The 16,680-nt window shown below is 40.5% G+C and overlaps 1 protein-coding gene across 21 annotated transcripts in view; it reads left to right on the top strand.

Annotated features, from left to right (window-relative positions):
- The window catches only part of DMD (dystrophin), a 1,146,493-nt gene that overhangs the window by 1,090,603 nt on the left and 39,210 nt on the right, over window positions 1-16,680 (top strand). For all 21 annotated transcript variants that reach the window (XM_074534563.1, XM_074534577.1, XM_074534568.1 and 18 more), the window contains 4 exons: window positions 9-94; window positions 2,692-2,849; window positions 11,388-11,554; window positions 13,630-13,741. In XM_074534563.1, coding sequence (XP_074390664.1) covers window positions 9-94; window positions 2,692-2,849; window positions 11,388-11,554; window positions 13,630-13,741 — 523 coding nt within the window. The remainder of the gene's footprint in view (window positions 1-8; window positions 95-2,691; window positions 2,850-11,387; window positions 11,555-13,629; window positions 13,742-16,680) is intronic.

A 16,680-nucleotide genomic window follows, 5' to 3' on the forward strand; every position in this document is an offset into this window, starting at 1 on the left:
TCCATTAGGGGTCGAACAGGAAGGATCCGTGTCTTATCTTTCAAAACCGGTGTCGTGTCCCTTTGTAAAGCACACCTGGAAGATAAATACAGATGTAAGTCCATGTAATTATTTTGGGTTTACCTTATATTTGTGTTCCTGTTTTATTCCTTCTGGTTTTTAATTGAATAAACATTTAAATAGCATACAGAAACATTATTTTAGATATTGCAGATGCAAAGGGTGTTGTTTCACCTTGTATTTTTAAGGTATTTGTTCTCTGTAGTTTTAGGCAATTTAGCCCTGCAGTTGCCAAACATTTTTGATCACATCCCTCCCAGCAGAAAAAATTTTGCCCATGCACCTCCAATAGATGTAGATCTATTTATAAATTATGTACATATACTGCTGTACTAATATATTGTCTACATTATAAAGCATACCAAAAGTAGAAAGTTAAGAAGGATGTGATAAAGATTAAATAAACTCTATTTTAAAACTTTCAATTGAATTTATTATCTGTACAAAAAGTATTTCTTTACTGATCCCTAATGGATTGTCTTGAACACTCCCTGAGGCACAAGAGCCCTTTGGAGACATCTGGTTCAGCACACCTTTACACACAAAAATGCATGTCTACAGGACACTTGCATTACACTATTTTTAAATATATTAACTTTTTTTAATGATTCCCACATTGTAGTCAGTCTTATTATGTACATTGTGTTTAAATATAGTTGCTACCTTTAAATAAATAACTTTCAATAAATAAGTACTGAAGGTGGGCAAATTTTGCGTATTTTAAAGGGAAATACTTGAAAAAATTTCACTTGTAGTCTTAGTTTTATGTGACTGATAAGTCAGTTCACTAATGAGATTAGGATCCAGAAAAGAATTAGTGATAGATGTAGTTCTCAAGAGTAACTTTCTTGTTGAATTAACTGGTATCACTCATTCAAGCACTTAAAAATACCACTGAAAATCCAGCCTTTAGGGTTTGACCCGATACCATAGCAGTTCTTCTTCAGTTGTTATCATTTTACTCTCTACTAATGCAAGCTGAAGAATTCTAAAGAGAAAACAGACAATACCAACAGTGTGGTCTGTGCCTGACAATGTGTAATTGGATCAGATTTTAGGGCAATCACAATGAATGTCGCAGTTTAGATTTCTAGATGTTTAGTGTGGGTATTAAGAAAAAATATTCAGAAAATATTTTTAAAAATTTTATACAGATATTTTTCAAAATTGTATTTCATCTAAGATCATCAAAGTTATAAAGGAAAACATTTATTCATGTTTTAGATTCTCCTGCAGTGTGTGTGCACGGTAATGCATAACCTATTAAGTGTCCTATAACCTTGCTGAGGACATTTAATGTTTTAATGATGGGGAAATTGAAAGCTGAATAGCTGTGGGAGAGGAAGGAATTGTGTCTGTCCTGCTGTGGAGTGGCTTTTCCATCCATGCTGAAGTCATAGTGCAGTTGCCATTAGTATTGCTGCAAGTATGCAATGACTTGCACCCCTTGCAATTTTTTGTCTCATTTGTGCAGCAAATGAGTTGGTTGTGCTAGAGCACGAGTCTTAAGGCCTGCAGAGGTGATGGAAGCATTCATCCCAGAATTATTCATTATAAAACTAGACTTTGCAAGACTGAAATTCATGTAATTAAAAAATAATCCTTTCTCTATCTGTTCCTTTATTCCTTTGGAAGAAAGCAGGTGTCTAAGCAGTGCTAGGAAAGTTATCTCAAGCAGTGCGGAAGCACCTTTATAATTGTGTCCCTGGTGTTGGGTAAAATATTAAAATGACTCCAAAAGAAGAGCATTATTTTATTCTAGCCTTATTTTGCTCTCTCTTTTTTTTAAACTATTGAAAAGTAGGGTGAATTTATTCAGGTAATGTATTGTCAACTGAGATGTTGCCAAATAAATATTTCATTTAACAATAAACTGGTTCTTCTTTTTATTATGAATTCTATAACCTCCTCTATCTATACTTAGTATAATTAATCCCCATCAAATTAAATTGAGCTTATGAAGGGATAATAATTCTTCCCTGTAAGGATTCTCTTCTAGAATCATGCAATAACAGAACATGGCATCAAGTGACATTTCACTTCAGAAGCAAAAAATTATTACGATATTAAAATTTCTGATGGCTGGCAGGTTCTACCATATTGTAATTTTTATTTTATTTTAGAAATTCTCTTGAATTAAAAGATCATCATATGTCAAAGTTAGGCAGCTCTTGGTTATCATTTTAATTCATCTGAAAGAGAAATGGATTCTTTGAGTTGTATGTTGATTGCTAAGACTTGAAAAGGTGCTCTATGTTGTATGAAATTATGCTACCATTAAACATTATTTTTTTGACGTCTGTGTTGTGGCTTGAAGATCCTGCTGTTTAGTTAGCTGTGTTATCGAGTCTCTGCTTCTATTACCAGTAATGACACAGGTGCTGTGTTAGAGTGGCCTTTCTTCCCAGGCACAAGCCAGTAGCACTATTAAAAATTACCACAAGACTCACATTTCACAGAAAAACCCCAGTGTTTACGGGAACAGAAGCAGCCAGATGGAAGTTTTATTTGTGCTCGTGTCCTCCAAGGCCGTTGACCACACCTGTGAGCCTTGGAAACGACGCAAATCTGGGCTGCTCGCCACATCCTGGTGGTGATGCTTGACCTCTGGTGTCCTTCTCCTTCCTGCAGACCTGTTCAAACAAGTGGCGAGTTCCACTGGCTTCTGTGACCAGCGCCGGCTGGGGCTGCTGCTGCACGACTCCATCCAGATCCCGCGGCAGCTGGGCGAGGTGGCCTCCTTCGGGGGCAGCAACATCGAGCCCAGCGTCAGGAGCTGCTTCCAGTTTGTAAGTCCATGTTTTGCTGGCTCTGAATTTCCTGATTGGTATTTATCTTGAGCTTGCCTGTACTTCCGAGGAGGGTTGAAAATCTGGGATGAGGTTTAGGGGGCTACTGTGGTTCATGTGACGTCCAGAGAAGGGTGACAAGGCTGGTGAGGGGCTTGGAACACAAGCCCTGTGAGGAACGTTTGAAGGAACTGGGGCTGTTTAGCCTGGGGAAGAGGAGGCTTAGAGGTGACCTTATTGCTCTCTACAACTTCCTCAAGGGAGGTTGTAGACAGGTGGGGTCAGTCTCTGACAGAACAAGAGGACACAGTCTCAAGGTACGTCAGGGAAGGTATACATTGGATATTAGGAAAAAGATTTTCACCAAAAGAATAATAAGGTACTGAAATGCTCTTCCCAGGGAAGTGGTAGAATCACCATCTCTGGATGTGTTTAAAAAAAAAAGACTGGACATGCCACTTGGTGCTATAGTCTAGTGGAAGTGTTAGGGCATGGGTTGGACTCGATGGTCTTAGAGGTCTCTTCCAACCTCTGTGATTCTCTGATTAGTGGTAGTGGCCATTGCCTTATTAAACTGTTCCTTTGACAAGGTGTATTTTAATTAGCTCAGAGGGCAGAATATTGTCATTGGGGCTCCTGTTGGAACTGCACCCTTCAAACAGTGTAAGTCTTGGTTGCAGCAGCTCCTGGCTTTACAGTTTTCTATTGCCCAGCAGTAGATAACTGTTTGTTACTGCTATGTGGGTGAACAGCAGTGGTTTATCTGAATTTTGGGCATGTACATAGCAGTGACAGCCAGGTGCCCAGGGGAGCTATAGGCAAATGCCTGCAGTGCTGTCTGGGGGCGAGGAGTGCTCGATGAGCTCCTTCCACTCCTTGAATGGATAATACCAGTTTTCTTTTAAAGAGTACTGAAAGAATTCCTGTCCTGTCTGTTGAGGAATACACAGCAAACTGGAGGCTCTTTTTCAAACTTGTAAATTATTTAATCTGGGGAGGAAGAGCGTTAAGGGAATTATTCATCCTTATCATAACTACCAGCAGAATGCACAAGATGAAGACAGCTGCTTAGTGAAAAGGTAGAGGAGGGGAGGTAATGTATGGTCTGTGATTAACTCTAAATGCATCTTCTACATTACAATGGAAGAAAGCTCTTTTCCCATCTCCTCACTGTCCCTGAGGGATTTTTTTGTTTGCTTGGGGAAGGGGGGAGTTGTTTGCTTTTTTGCCTGCTGCTCAAGTTTCATTATGTAGTAGTTTCTGTTCTGTAGTAAGCAAAACACAGCAAGTGTTTTCAATGAATATTAATGCTTGGAAGTAGACTGCATACACACAATGACTTCGAAAAGAACCTAATTCTAAAATCACCACAAACTTCAGTTCTGATGGGACATTTGCTTTCTGTATTTTTGACATTTCCTGTGACAGATTAATTCTACAGGATTTACATTTTACTGTTTCTGTCATTCATGTCATGACCTTTTATAATTCTAATCGGGATTTGATGCCATTTCAGAATGAGTGTTTTATAGGGCTGTGTCCTGGGTGAATAACCCATGCTCATAAACTGTGCACAGTAATGCTGATAGCTGTGTTAGACCCTGCTGGTGCTTCCAAGCCTTGACTTCCACGTTGGGCTTTCAAGTGGCACCAACACAAATCCATGGTAAAGATTTTGTACAAATGACCTTCCTCAGGAATTAGGACTCACTGGTTTCTGTCGTTTTCACACGTAAATGTCAACAGCACTTAAAAACACCATTGAAAAACTGATAAGGAAAGTGACCTTAGAATCTGGCAAAACCATAGGGGTTTTTTTTAAGAAGGCTGCCATTCTATGTGTTTACACTAGGAATAAACAATAGAAAATCACAGTGATGAAACACATCAAACACATTTTTTTTTTAAGTAGGATGACTCTTGGAGATGATCCTGTGCAGGTCTGGGAGTTGGACTCAGTGATTCTTGTGGGTTCCTTCCAACTCAGCTTGTTCTGTGATTCTGTGATTTTGTGATAACTGTTTATTTGAACAAAAGGAGATAGCAAAAGGAGTTGTCATTAGAAATAAAGACATGCCAGCAGGCTGAAAATTGTATCACATCCAGCTGCTGGCATTTCTAGGAATGGCCCAAGCACAGCTGGACACAACTTTTGGTATGCTCAGAAATCAGAACATCAGAAAACCTGATTTTCTTCTCTTACCTGCACTGAAAAATGGATTTTTTTCATACCTGCAATACGAGGAATGTCATTCTCTCTTTTTTCCTCCAGATGAAGCTTCATTTTAGCTCTCAAAGTGCTGGTTGGTTTCCAGTCTGGGCTGCAGCAGAACAGAGATCTCCTAGGGGGACAGAAAGGGGGAGGGAGGCTGAGGTGAGGAGGGGAGATAGAGGAATAGGTGGGATGGAGTCCTAGGGAGAGGAGCAGAAATCCAAACATAGGGAAAGCCCTAATGAAGGCAAGGGAGAAGGAATTAAGGAATGGAAAATAAGGATGACTCTTAGGGAATGACAGTAAGAATAATAGTGATGAAGGAAACACTGTGGATAGAATAAGGCATAAAAGAAAGGAGCAGCCAGGAATTGAGATGGAGAAAGAAATCAGAACTTCCCATGAGAAAGGGAGAAGGGGAGCACTGAGACATGCTTTCAGTGTAGGATGGTGGGCACCAGGATCCACAGGTGGGGGGCCAAGCACAGAAGTGTTGGTGGGGGGAACATGGAGCAGCCCAGGAGACAGGGAGGCTGGAAAAGCTGGACAGCCAGGCAGTACTGCTGCTCCCACCAGCCTCCTGTTACTGGAGCAAGATAATTCATTTTTGAAGAATATTGTGGGGGTTCATAGTTTACATTACTGCATGGGAACTAATTTAAGTCTTTCTTTGTACGCCCACGTTGAGGAACGCTTTTTCTTTAGTTTTGGTTTTTTTCTTCCCTTTTTTCTTCCTTCTTTCTGGTGATGATAAGCTAGCAATATAATTGCAGCCATGTCAGAGTTGCAACAATTGTGTGCTTCAGAAGTGGTTCTCTCAGCTCCCTTAGGTTAGGTGCCCTGGCAACAGCCTTGTCTGTCTGCACAGCAGCAGAAAGAAAGGGGATGTTTACTGTTCCCAGAGATAACAGGGGAAATCTCTCCTGCTTTTTTGAAGGGTGAGTCCTTGGGAATGAGGTTTGGGCAGGGAGGAGCCCAGCCCTGCTGTTGGCAGCAGCCTTGCCTGCTGCACCCCTCTGCTCCTGAGAATTGGGTCCCCTTCTCCCGAGGCTGCTGCTCCAGTCCTCTGCTGCTTCTCCCTCCCCCCTTGTGCTTTCTGTAGTTTTCTTCATTTGCAGGAAGGTGCTGGTAGAAGTTCTTGGGAGGAGAACGATATCATGGGACTCATCTTTTCTATTTGGGGCAGGGGTGTGTAACTTCTGCTTTGAGATTTTAAAGAAAAAAAATGCTTTTAAGTTTAGAGAGCAAAGAACTTAATCCAGTGACCACTTGAAGACTGTATAGTTCTGCTTAAGCTCAGAATGCATCAAAGCAATCTATAGATCCATGAAAAATTGAGTGAATTCAGTGTTGCTGCAGTGTGAAGGGACTTTCCTTTTAGTTCTGTGATGAGTAGGTTTTTTAAGTAAACAGGATAGGGAAATGATATGGAGTGAAGGACACACGGTTTTAATCACAGTGGAAAATTATTAATATGCTTTCCTCATATAGTGTAAACAGAACCTGGGAATGCACACTGCTGCCTTGGATGAGTTACTGTGACATTGGGACTTTGAAGAAATGTGATGAGAGAGCAGAGTGCAGCTCAGATGAAAATGTCCCTCACCATTCCTCAGTAAAATGTTGGACAGTTGGCTCTTGGTTATAAAATGCTTTAAGTATGCTTTCTTTCAAGGATATACTTGAATCAGAGTAGTTGATGTTAAAAACTAGAACAGATGAAGCTAAGGAGTAGTAAAATATGTGCAGTTAACTCATACATGTATTTTTAACCTTGTTTTGCTTCACTTTGATGAAGCAAAGTATTTTTATATTCTGTATTTTGTAGTCTTCATTACGTAATTTGTACTTGATCAATGGTAAGGCAAGATCAGCCTACTTTCTAAAAAACATGGAAGTGTGTCCAAATCTGGTGTATTTACTCAGGCAAATAAAATCCAAAATAGAGCTGTTAGTCCTTTTAGGTGGCATTTGGGTGTTACAAATCCTGGGCCAGGACCCTGAAAATGACTTTGGCCATAAATGCTGTGATTTGAATTGGTTGGACAATTGTTTCTTGAGGCATTGTTTATTGCTTTTGTTTTTGAGCACTTAGGAAATACCAGCACTATGTACAAATATAGTTATATATACAAGTCTATATGAAAATAACTTACAAGTGCAGTGTTACTGTTGAGGGACTCAGTCTCTTTTAACAGATTCAGGCAGCCCTTGTTTCTATTCATAGGATATTTCTTCTGCTCCTGGCTCTGACAACAGAGAGCTGGCCAAAGGGAACTAGCAAATCCTTCCTCAAGCTGCTGTGCTGTAAATGTCATAAAACAGCAATTCTGGTTTTATTTCAGCAGGATTTTGTGAACCTGTGCCTGACTTTGGAGGCAGTCTTGAGGAGTCCTACAAATAAACTGCTTTCAGAAGCTATTTTAAAATGGTTTAAGGGGTGGGGATCAGGAAGATGCTGTTCAAGTGTGGATGATATAAAATTACACTAATTCACTTCTGGATTCATGTTATTTTGTTTTATTATTCTTTGCTACAACCCAAAAAACATTGACTGTCAATGCAATCAAATGTAATGCATGAGGGGAAGACGAGGGTGAGCAGGGTTAGATCTGACTGGGGAGGCAGGGTTGCTGTTACTGGCTGCTCTGCATTTTTAGACTTTACAAGTTATAAGAATCCCAACCCCCAGTTCTGTTTGTTCAAAACAGTATTTACTAATGTAAAGCTTTCCACACAGGGTGTAAAACACCATTCAATTAACAATGTTAATTTATTTCCAGTCAATTTCCTACGCTGCTCATAAGCAGAATATAGCTAATCAGAAATGTTATCAGAAATTTCTGCTGCATTATCTGCCTCAGTCTAAAAGCATAGCACATTTTTCATGTAAAATCCCAACTGTATTTTGTAGCATATTTCCTATTATGGACAGACAAAGTTAATATAGCATAGGATATTTTTTCAGCTACTAGCTAGAGGAAGAGAGAGGGAAGAACAAAAAACTCGTCTCCCAAGTATTGCATAAAGATGCTAGCACCACCCAACTTCCTATTTCCCCATTGTTTCTGCAGAATAAATACTGAAAAACAGATGTCTGGAGCATAATGAATTTGAATGCCCTCCATAACAAATTGTTACTTGTCAGCTGGAAAGGCCTTAATGAATTTTACTTTATGATTCACTCTGTTATTACCATAAAAATTGTGAGTTGCACAGAAATGTGTTCAAGAGAAGAACCATTAATATTCTTTACAGCTTGATCTTGTTTCTTCAGATATGAACTGTATGAATTCAGCCTTTTTCCCCGTATGTAAAATCTTCAGCTGCTGCCTTACTGGATTTAGAGATTATTTTAAAAATTGTAATAGCAGCTCAGGAGGCAGCTGAGAACTGTCTGTCCTATACTGTCTGACCCTGACCAGCTTTTCTCCACGTGGCTTTAAATCTTCATGTAATATAATTCAGAAGCAGTTCTGATACATTTTAATGCACCTAATCTCTCTGAGCACAGATTTTGTACAGCTGCCATACGGAACTCTGCCTAGGCAGCTATTGGGGCTGCTGGCAATTGACAGTGACTGCAAAATTAAAATAGATCTAGGGTGTTACAGAAAGTCTTTCATTGCTGCAGCATTTTCCCTGCAAATTTAAAGCAGCTACAAGTGGAGAGCAGCGCTTTGAGCAGCTCATTCTTATTCTGACTGCAGCTTGCACTGCAGCATTTCCGTACACCTCGTGTTTTTCTATTAGGAATGGTATATTAAAGAGATCCTCTTAATTTGTTTTTTTTTTTTCAGGCTTAGAGGACCTCTGTATAGAAAGTGTAGTCTGCTAGGCAGGGTTATGGTTTGCCAGTGTAGTTGCTGGCTGAAGCTGGATCCCTCAGTGAGTCACAGAAAGACTCTCCCCTGCCCTTTTGTTGCCCTGCCTTCCAGCTGAAAATAGAGATGGTCATATTTTAGAAGCCTGCCTTTCACTTAGGAGTTCCAAAATTAATTTAATTCGACTGAATTCACTGATGTACTGTGGCAGAAGGCAGTATTCACTGTTGTGAACAAATCCTTTTGCCAGTGTTGACTGGACTTTACTGTGCTTTTGAATTTGTCTTTTTATTTTGGGGGAGGCTTCCTAAATTCTGCAGCTATGTGAAAAAACAGAGAACTAGGGTGTAGTGCAGAAGACTTCAGAAGTGTTTCAGTGTGTATTCTATTTAATATAATCCTTCCCTGAATATCAAATTGTGAAGGACTTTATCTGAATAATTGTAGATATGTTCTGATTTGATGTTTTTATCCCAAACATCCAAAAAAGGATGTTTTTGACTATACTAGAAGTCCATGTATATGGATCCCAAGTGTAGAGACAGGAGTTTTTGGATGGTTTCCCAAACGAGCACCTTAAGAAGGAAGCTCTGACCAAGAATCTTTGTTTCTGATTAACTAAAGTATTGCAATAGCATTTTAAGTCAATTGTAATGCAATTCATTATTCAGGGCATATTACAGGGCTTGTTATTTCACATCTTTTTTGTGGGGTTCTGTCTGGGAGACTGCATTTTTCTTAGCCTTCAAATATTGATCAGTTAATTTGTTTGTCAAGGTTATAAACAGTGTTAGATTTAACAGAAAACAAAAAACAGAACTACAGCTAATTGGTTTTCCCTATAGCTCTCTCTCCTGCAGATCAGATGGGTATTCTTTTCTCAAAATTCGTTGCTAGCATTTTTAGTTCAATAAGGTTTTAGCTAGATTATACTAAACTCAAATTTCATGAGGAACTGGACAAGTAACTGAGAGCGAGCATAAAAATCCTCGGCACTCAATCCCCTATTCATCTTGGTCCATGTACATGATACATTAATGCTTATTATTTATTTAAGTGCTTCAAATAGGTTTGGAACCACAAAGGAAGACAGTCAGCCTTGTGAAGTTTAAAATATAAAAGACTGGCCCACTAAGAGCTGTATTTGAAAGCATAGAGAAAAAAGAAAACAGAGGATTTAAATATATTCAGACCATAAATATGCTGTTGCTGTGGGGAGCATGGAAGGAAATGTCTTGAGGAATTGGAATTAGCATGTAGTGATGGTTTAGAGAAACAGAGCACGATGTTATCCCTCTTCATCACTGGGCTGTTCCCTGTATGGGAATCCTCCCTTCTCCCACCTCCCCACCAGAGCCCCTTGAGGTTTCCACCTGATCTATCACCTCCCTTTCAGCACTGAAACCACCTCCCAGGTTCTCAGGTAACAGTTTTGTGCAGGCTTTGCACCATGGAGGGCTGTTTCCTGTGAACACTGACTCCATCATTCCACTGGTTTCCTTTAAATCCCTTTTGATGCTCCTTGCCTTTGTTCTGCCCTGTTTGCAGTGTCCAGCCTGCTGGTGCAGTGTGACCTCTCCCCATGCAGAGATCACTACTGTCCCCTATTTCCTTGTGGGTTTTGTCTCTTTGTTTTCTTTTTCCATACTGTGAGTGCTCTGGCTAGGGATGATATATCATTTTTTTGGGGGGTACATGGTGCCTGGCACAATGGGATTTGGCTCTGTGACTAAGCTGCCTTGAAGTTACCGTGGAAGAGATACCTGAAATGTCACATGGATGGGATGGGATGGGATGGGATGGGATGGGAGGGCAGCAGAGGAATGGGTTTACTGGGAAGTGTTCATTGGCTCTTCTGCTGTTGGCAAAGAGATTAGTGTGGGATGTACTGGAATCTGAGAATGTTATTTTGTGGGACAGAACTGTATTGTGTTTGCAGTCAGTGGTTGGAAATTTAAAGAAGAGGTGGTTTGAGGCATTCAAGGAGAAAGAGGGTTTACATGTTCAACAACAGGCTTGAGAGAGATTTGAATGATTTCCTTATGTGTGCATTATGAAGAAAGGTCAGTGTGATAATGAAAGATGTTAAGGAGAAAGGAATTTTGATCAAAAGACATGCAATTTTTAGGGCTTGGATAACAGTTTTTAAAATAGGTGAGAAGCAGTGCTATACGCTCTCAGATAAGAGAGACAGAGAATGTGAGATCAGGCATCAAAGGTGATCCTATAAGTGGATGATTTTCTCTGTGACAAAGTACATGGTAGTGCTGTCTATTGTAACAGAATAAGAGAAAGAGAGATTTGAAATATTAATAATGGTTTTCAGTTCCTGGGGATTCTTTTTAATTTTTTTTTTAATGAGTATTCAGACTGGGGGAAAAGCTGGAGGTAAATTCCTTGAAGAAATATGGAGTTGACGAGAACAGCTTGAACTGTTTGTTAGCTGGTGACTAGACAGCTCAGTTGTGCTCAGCCCTTGTCATTTTTCCCCTTGTGTTGCAGGCCAACAACAAACCAGAGATTGAAGCAGCCCTTTTCCTGGACTGGATGAGGCTGGAGCCACAGTCCATGGTGTGGCTGCCTGTCCTGCACAGGGTGGCTGCTGCTGAGACTGCCAAGCACCAAGCCAAGTGCAACATCTGTAAGGAGTGCCCCATTATTGGATTCAGGTACAGATTCTCTCCCTCTCAGCCACGTGTGCTTCTGCTTGGTGGATCAAGAGCTCTGCCTGATTCCAGACAAATCAGGAGCTCATTTTTATAGGGATTTCGTTCTTGGAAAAAATAATTGTGATGGGGACACAAGGGAGAGTGGCACCTGGACTGGGTACAGTGCTGTGAGACTTGCAGAGGACAAGTCATCTCTCAGTTAAAATGTGGCACTTCCTCTGTGTCCCAGTCTTTCCATGCCTCAACAAAAGCATTGTTGGATTGCACAACTAACACAATTTGCCTTACATTCAGTGTGTCCTATGCAGTTGCATTTTCTGAATTGGATCCTAATGAATTGCTTTCTGTCATAGCATAAAGCAAGGAAGTGCCTTGAAAATTCTTAGGCATGTAAAAGCTACATGTGCATTTCTCTGTGAAAGAGTGTTGGTGGAACATTAACCTGGAGTGGGGGAAATGCTGCTGGTCTATTTAAACATCTGGATTGACACCGTGGTTACTATGGCAATGAATAAGTCACTGTGTTGTAAAATGGCTGTGTGTTGGTGTGCCTGTTGAGAAACCACTTAAGGGCTGAGTAAATACTCACTTTCAATTATGCCTGGACTTGTTTTATCACTTTGCTTTGCAATAGCTGCTTTGTATGGTTCCTGCCCTTTTTACACACAGTCTTCTCTTACCATTGGCATTTCTCCTTCTATGTTATCGTGTTGTTTACAAAGAGCTTTCTGTAATTTTGTGTCTAAAACCCAGATAGATAACAGCAGCAAGCAGTGCTACACAAAAAAGCCATCATTTTGCTCTAACCTGGGAGCAGATGAATGTAGCTTTTATGCATGTAGTGGGGCAGTGCTTTCTGCTACAATTTCACAGGCAGTGGGAAATGGGGGAAATTTAGAAGGTATTTATTGCTTTGTTTTGAATCTGAGGCTGTTGCTCTAATAGTCTAAATTCTTTTCTTTTGCTTTTTATTCCCCATTAATATCTGAACTGGGAAGTGATAAATATTACTGAGCAAGAGCTGTGGATTGGATGTGAGTAATTCAGCACATCCACAATTTTCCCATTCCCGGATGCAGTATATTAACTACTGTATTACTTGCACAGTTTTGTATAAACCAGCCAAAGACAAGTAGGTGGAATTGAAAAGTGCAGCCCTTGGAAATATCAAAGGATGGCAAGTGAATGGATAGTCTGTTGTAAGCACCGAGAACTCGGGAAGCAGACACTGGAGCTCTGTGTTTGTGTCTAATTTTACTTGACTGATCTCATCTGTCTCTTAAATTTATATAACAAATCTATTATCATGATAGTAGAATCCGTCTGTCACAGATTTTTTTTCCTCTGTCTTTGCAAGTCATTGAAACCCTGTGTACGCACTTGACAAAAAGATACTGTATTGGAAGGCTTTCAGAAAGCTAATACTGAGCACCCAGTTGATGTGAAACAATGTTCTTTTGAGGTCGTTGTGGCTGAGCTGCTCCATGTATTTGGAACAAGACAACCCTTATGCCTCCGGCTCTTTCAAGCACTTCAGCACAGCAGATACAACAGTTAGCTGCCTCATAGAGCTGATGAGATTAAATAATGGCCCAAAAGTGCATTTGGAGTTTTGCATGGATGGAATGCTCTGCAGGAAAATTGTTTTTATAGAGGTGCTAGGAAGGACATGAGGGGGTTGCCAGAGTGACTTACTGAGAGGGCATTACGTTCTTGAGTTCGCCTCCTGGAGGACATTCTATTTTAGGAATTGTGATGAAGAGCAAAAGATCTGAAGTTAGTGTCATAGAAATAAAAAGTGTGGTAGTGTCTTTCATATGTTAAAAGTGAGTGAATGTGCAGAAATCTTCACTGTTGCCCAATATTAGAATTTTTTTTGAAGATTGAGAGCTATGACAAACATCTGAGGCAGCAGTACCTGTCCCTCAGGGCAGAAGAGCATTGCTGGGCATTGCACACCGTGTGACATGTCACAAAAGAGAATTTACTAACACAGCAAACTTGATGGGCTGATATGAAGCAGTCACACACAAAGCTCTGAAGCCATGAATTTTTTCTTTTTTATCCTCTTTTAGGTACAGAAGTTTAAAGCACTTTAACTATGACATCTGCCAAAGTTGCTTCTTCTCTGGCCGTGTTGCTAAAGGTCACAAAATGCACTATCCCATGGTGGAATACTGCACACCAGTAAGTAGCTGTTTTACTGACCCTTACTGTCCCTTCTTATGTAGAAAGTAAAAATTTCCTTTCTGTGTGCAAGGTAATGAAGTGTTAGGACTGCTTTTCTTCCCGCCTCCAAAATTACATCTCATTTTATATACTGTACATGCCAGCAATTTTGCTGCTTAGTCAAGGATGTTCCAATGGTTTGAAGTAAACTGGAGTTCATTGTTAGCATAATTCTGTGTCATAATGTATTTTTGTGTGCTGATGACATGTTCCGTATTCAGTGCCATAGGTCACTTTATGGATCCTCCTGGAAGCACATGATTTGTGCAAATACTCATTCATATCTTGGGTCCTAAGGTTTTCTCCATATCAGTGTGTGATTTTTTTCCTCCTTTCCTCATCAAGTTGCCACTTCACTTGCTTTCTCCCACAACACTATGCTTGCATTTTTAAGTTCCTCACTATTTCATGGTACTTTTTTATTGTCTGAACACTTGATGATATAAAATGCCAGGGAAATTCTCATGGTTGCAAGGTAGATTTCATTTCTGAAGGGGGGAAGCCAGGCCATTCAGTACAGGGTGCTGCAGGGATGGTGTGGTGAGGACCTCACCCTTCTTTCACGGCTCCCAGAAAGATTGGATTTGCATAAATGTTACTTTCATACCTGACAGCTGGCAAGGGAAATTCTGCATTTCTCTCTCAGTGTGCTCCTTTTTGGCCTCTCAGGACCAGTGCAAAGGGGCATCAATGAGAGGTGCTCTCAAATTAGAGATTGAACTCTCATATGTAGATAGAGCTTGCAGGTGCCTTTGCTATTGCTTGTGTTGATCCTGAAGCAGTGCACTCTCATCAGCATTTCCTGGTGAAATAGGATTATTCCTAGTCTTTCATCTGCTGGTAGTCATGAATGGTGAAAATAAAGCCTCAAAATTATACTTGGGCTAGCCTCATAAAGTTATATGAACAGTCTTTAAATCTTCATCCAAGCAAAAAGCTTCATCCATGGCCAAAATGAAGCAAAGACTCTCAGTTTTTCTCAGAGACCTAAAAAAGAGAGAAAAAAAATTATAGTACAGCAAGCTCAGAATTTTTGTTAGTTTTAACTGACAGATGTTTACTTGCATTATCTATCCCCTTTTACCCTTCAGTGGCAGTGTTTCCTGGGGATCCCTGCAATGGCAGCCAGTGCCCATTTGCTGGCTCTTTGCCCCTGTTCCTTGGCTGTGGTTTTCAGCGTTGTCCCTCAGGGACTGAGGTTGCTGGAAGGGCGATTTGCCTGAGCTGCTGCACCAGTCAGAGGGAATTGCTGGCTCTGCCTGGGCAGGTCTGAACAGACTTCTCCATTGCAGGCATTCCTGGAGCAGAGTCTCGTGATCTGAGTCGTAGGCAGGGTGAGTGAGTGAGAGACCGACTCCCTGGGAGGCTTCTTTCCATCTGTGGCTGAACCCCTCCTGCCTGGAGGGACTGCAGCTTTGCCTTGCACTTTGCCACTCTTATTCTTGCTAAGAAACAACGTGGGAGATTTGTGAGTGATACAAACCAGTATCTTCCAAACATTTCCTTACCCTTTTGATGTGTTTTGAGGAAAGAGAAATAAAAAGGGATTATGAGGTGCAGCAACTCATTGCAGTAGTGTGTCCAGCAGGTTTGTGTTGTCCCTGAAAATACAGATTACTAAGAGGTGAACGTGGGGGTGCACAGAAAACCTGCCACCACATCCAGCCTGCTGGATCAGAATAAAGAACCATTCAGAGGCAGTGGATTTTTCCCTGAACTCCAGCAACCCGTGCTAATGTGCCGTGCCTGGCTGCACAAGCAGCCAGCTGAATTAGAGGAGGATTAGCTGGGGTGGAGAGGGAAGCGAATGTGACACACAGCAAGCCCCACGCTTTTTTGTATTGCTGCTATTACAAAAAATGTACCCAAGTACTGGGGGAATGAGCATCCACTGAAGCTCTGTCTAGTTTGTAATTGTTTTCTAAATGAAAGAAAAAGAGTATGCAGGTGGCAGAGCATTTATTAGTCTTCCTCCAGACTAATCTCTCACCTTAAAATGCATTTCGGCAGACACAAGACATGTGATGCCTTCTTTGATAATATCTTTGCAACAATTCAGTGTGCACACCAAAGTGTTGTGATATTTTTATTCTCCCTCCCTCTTAGTTTCAAGAAATTTTTGAGCACTGCAGTTTTTAATTCTGCTTAGGGGAGTTTTGAGAACTCATGCTAAATACCTGAGGGATGTGATAATGTTCCCTCTCTTGCAAAAGGTTGAGTCAGAATAAGGGCAAGGCAGTTGCTTGGTTTTCATTTAGACAGAAAAATTGCTACAATTATTCCTGAAATCCACACATCTCAATTTATTGTTCAAAGAGATAGGACTTTTAAAGAGTTTTCAAACAAAGCATAGAAGACAACTTATAGACTGAGATGTAAATGCAGGATGATTTTTCTGTTAGGGTTTAATGAACAGTGACACATGAATATAAAGAACACCTCATTGGAAGGAAGGATTCAAACTGATAGACCTGTCTGCATCCAGGGTTTCCAGTCTGAAGGGGGTTGGCAAGGCACTTTCTTAAACCAAACTGGGAAAATTCAGCTGGTGGTAAGGCTATTCCTATGTGAATAAAAAGAACTATTTCTTATTAAATAGTTTGCTTTCAGAATAGCTTTGGGACATGCTCAACCCATCTGCCTGTATGTTGCTTTGACTTAAGAGAGCTGGGATGCTGAAATTCCACTGTTTCTTCCTCATAAACCAGTTCTGCTGGGAATTTTGGTCTGGATGATTTTACCCCAAAAATCATATGTAAAAAAACATCTGTGGAGTAAATCAGAAGGTTTAGCTGAAAATAGCCTCAGTTTATAATCTTGTCTATGTAATAATCACATTTTCTTTGCCTTTCTTGTGCTCCTTGAACATTTTTTAAATGCAGTTGGTTTGTATGAGA

Source organism: Zonotrichia albicollis, chromosome 2, assembly GCF_047830755.1.
Source record: "Zonotrichia albicollis isolate bZonAlb1 chromosome 2, bZonAlb1.hap1, whole genome shotgun sequence".
Lineage (NCBI taxonomy): Eukaryota > Metazoa > Chordata > Aves > Passeriformes > Passerellidae > Zonotrichia > Zonotrichia albicollis.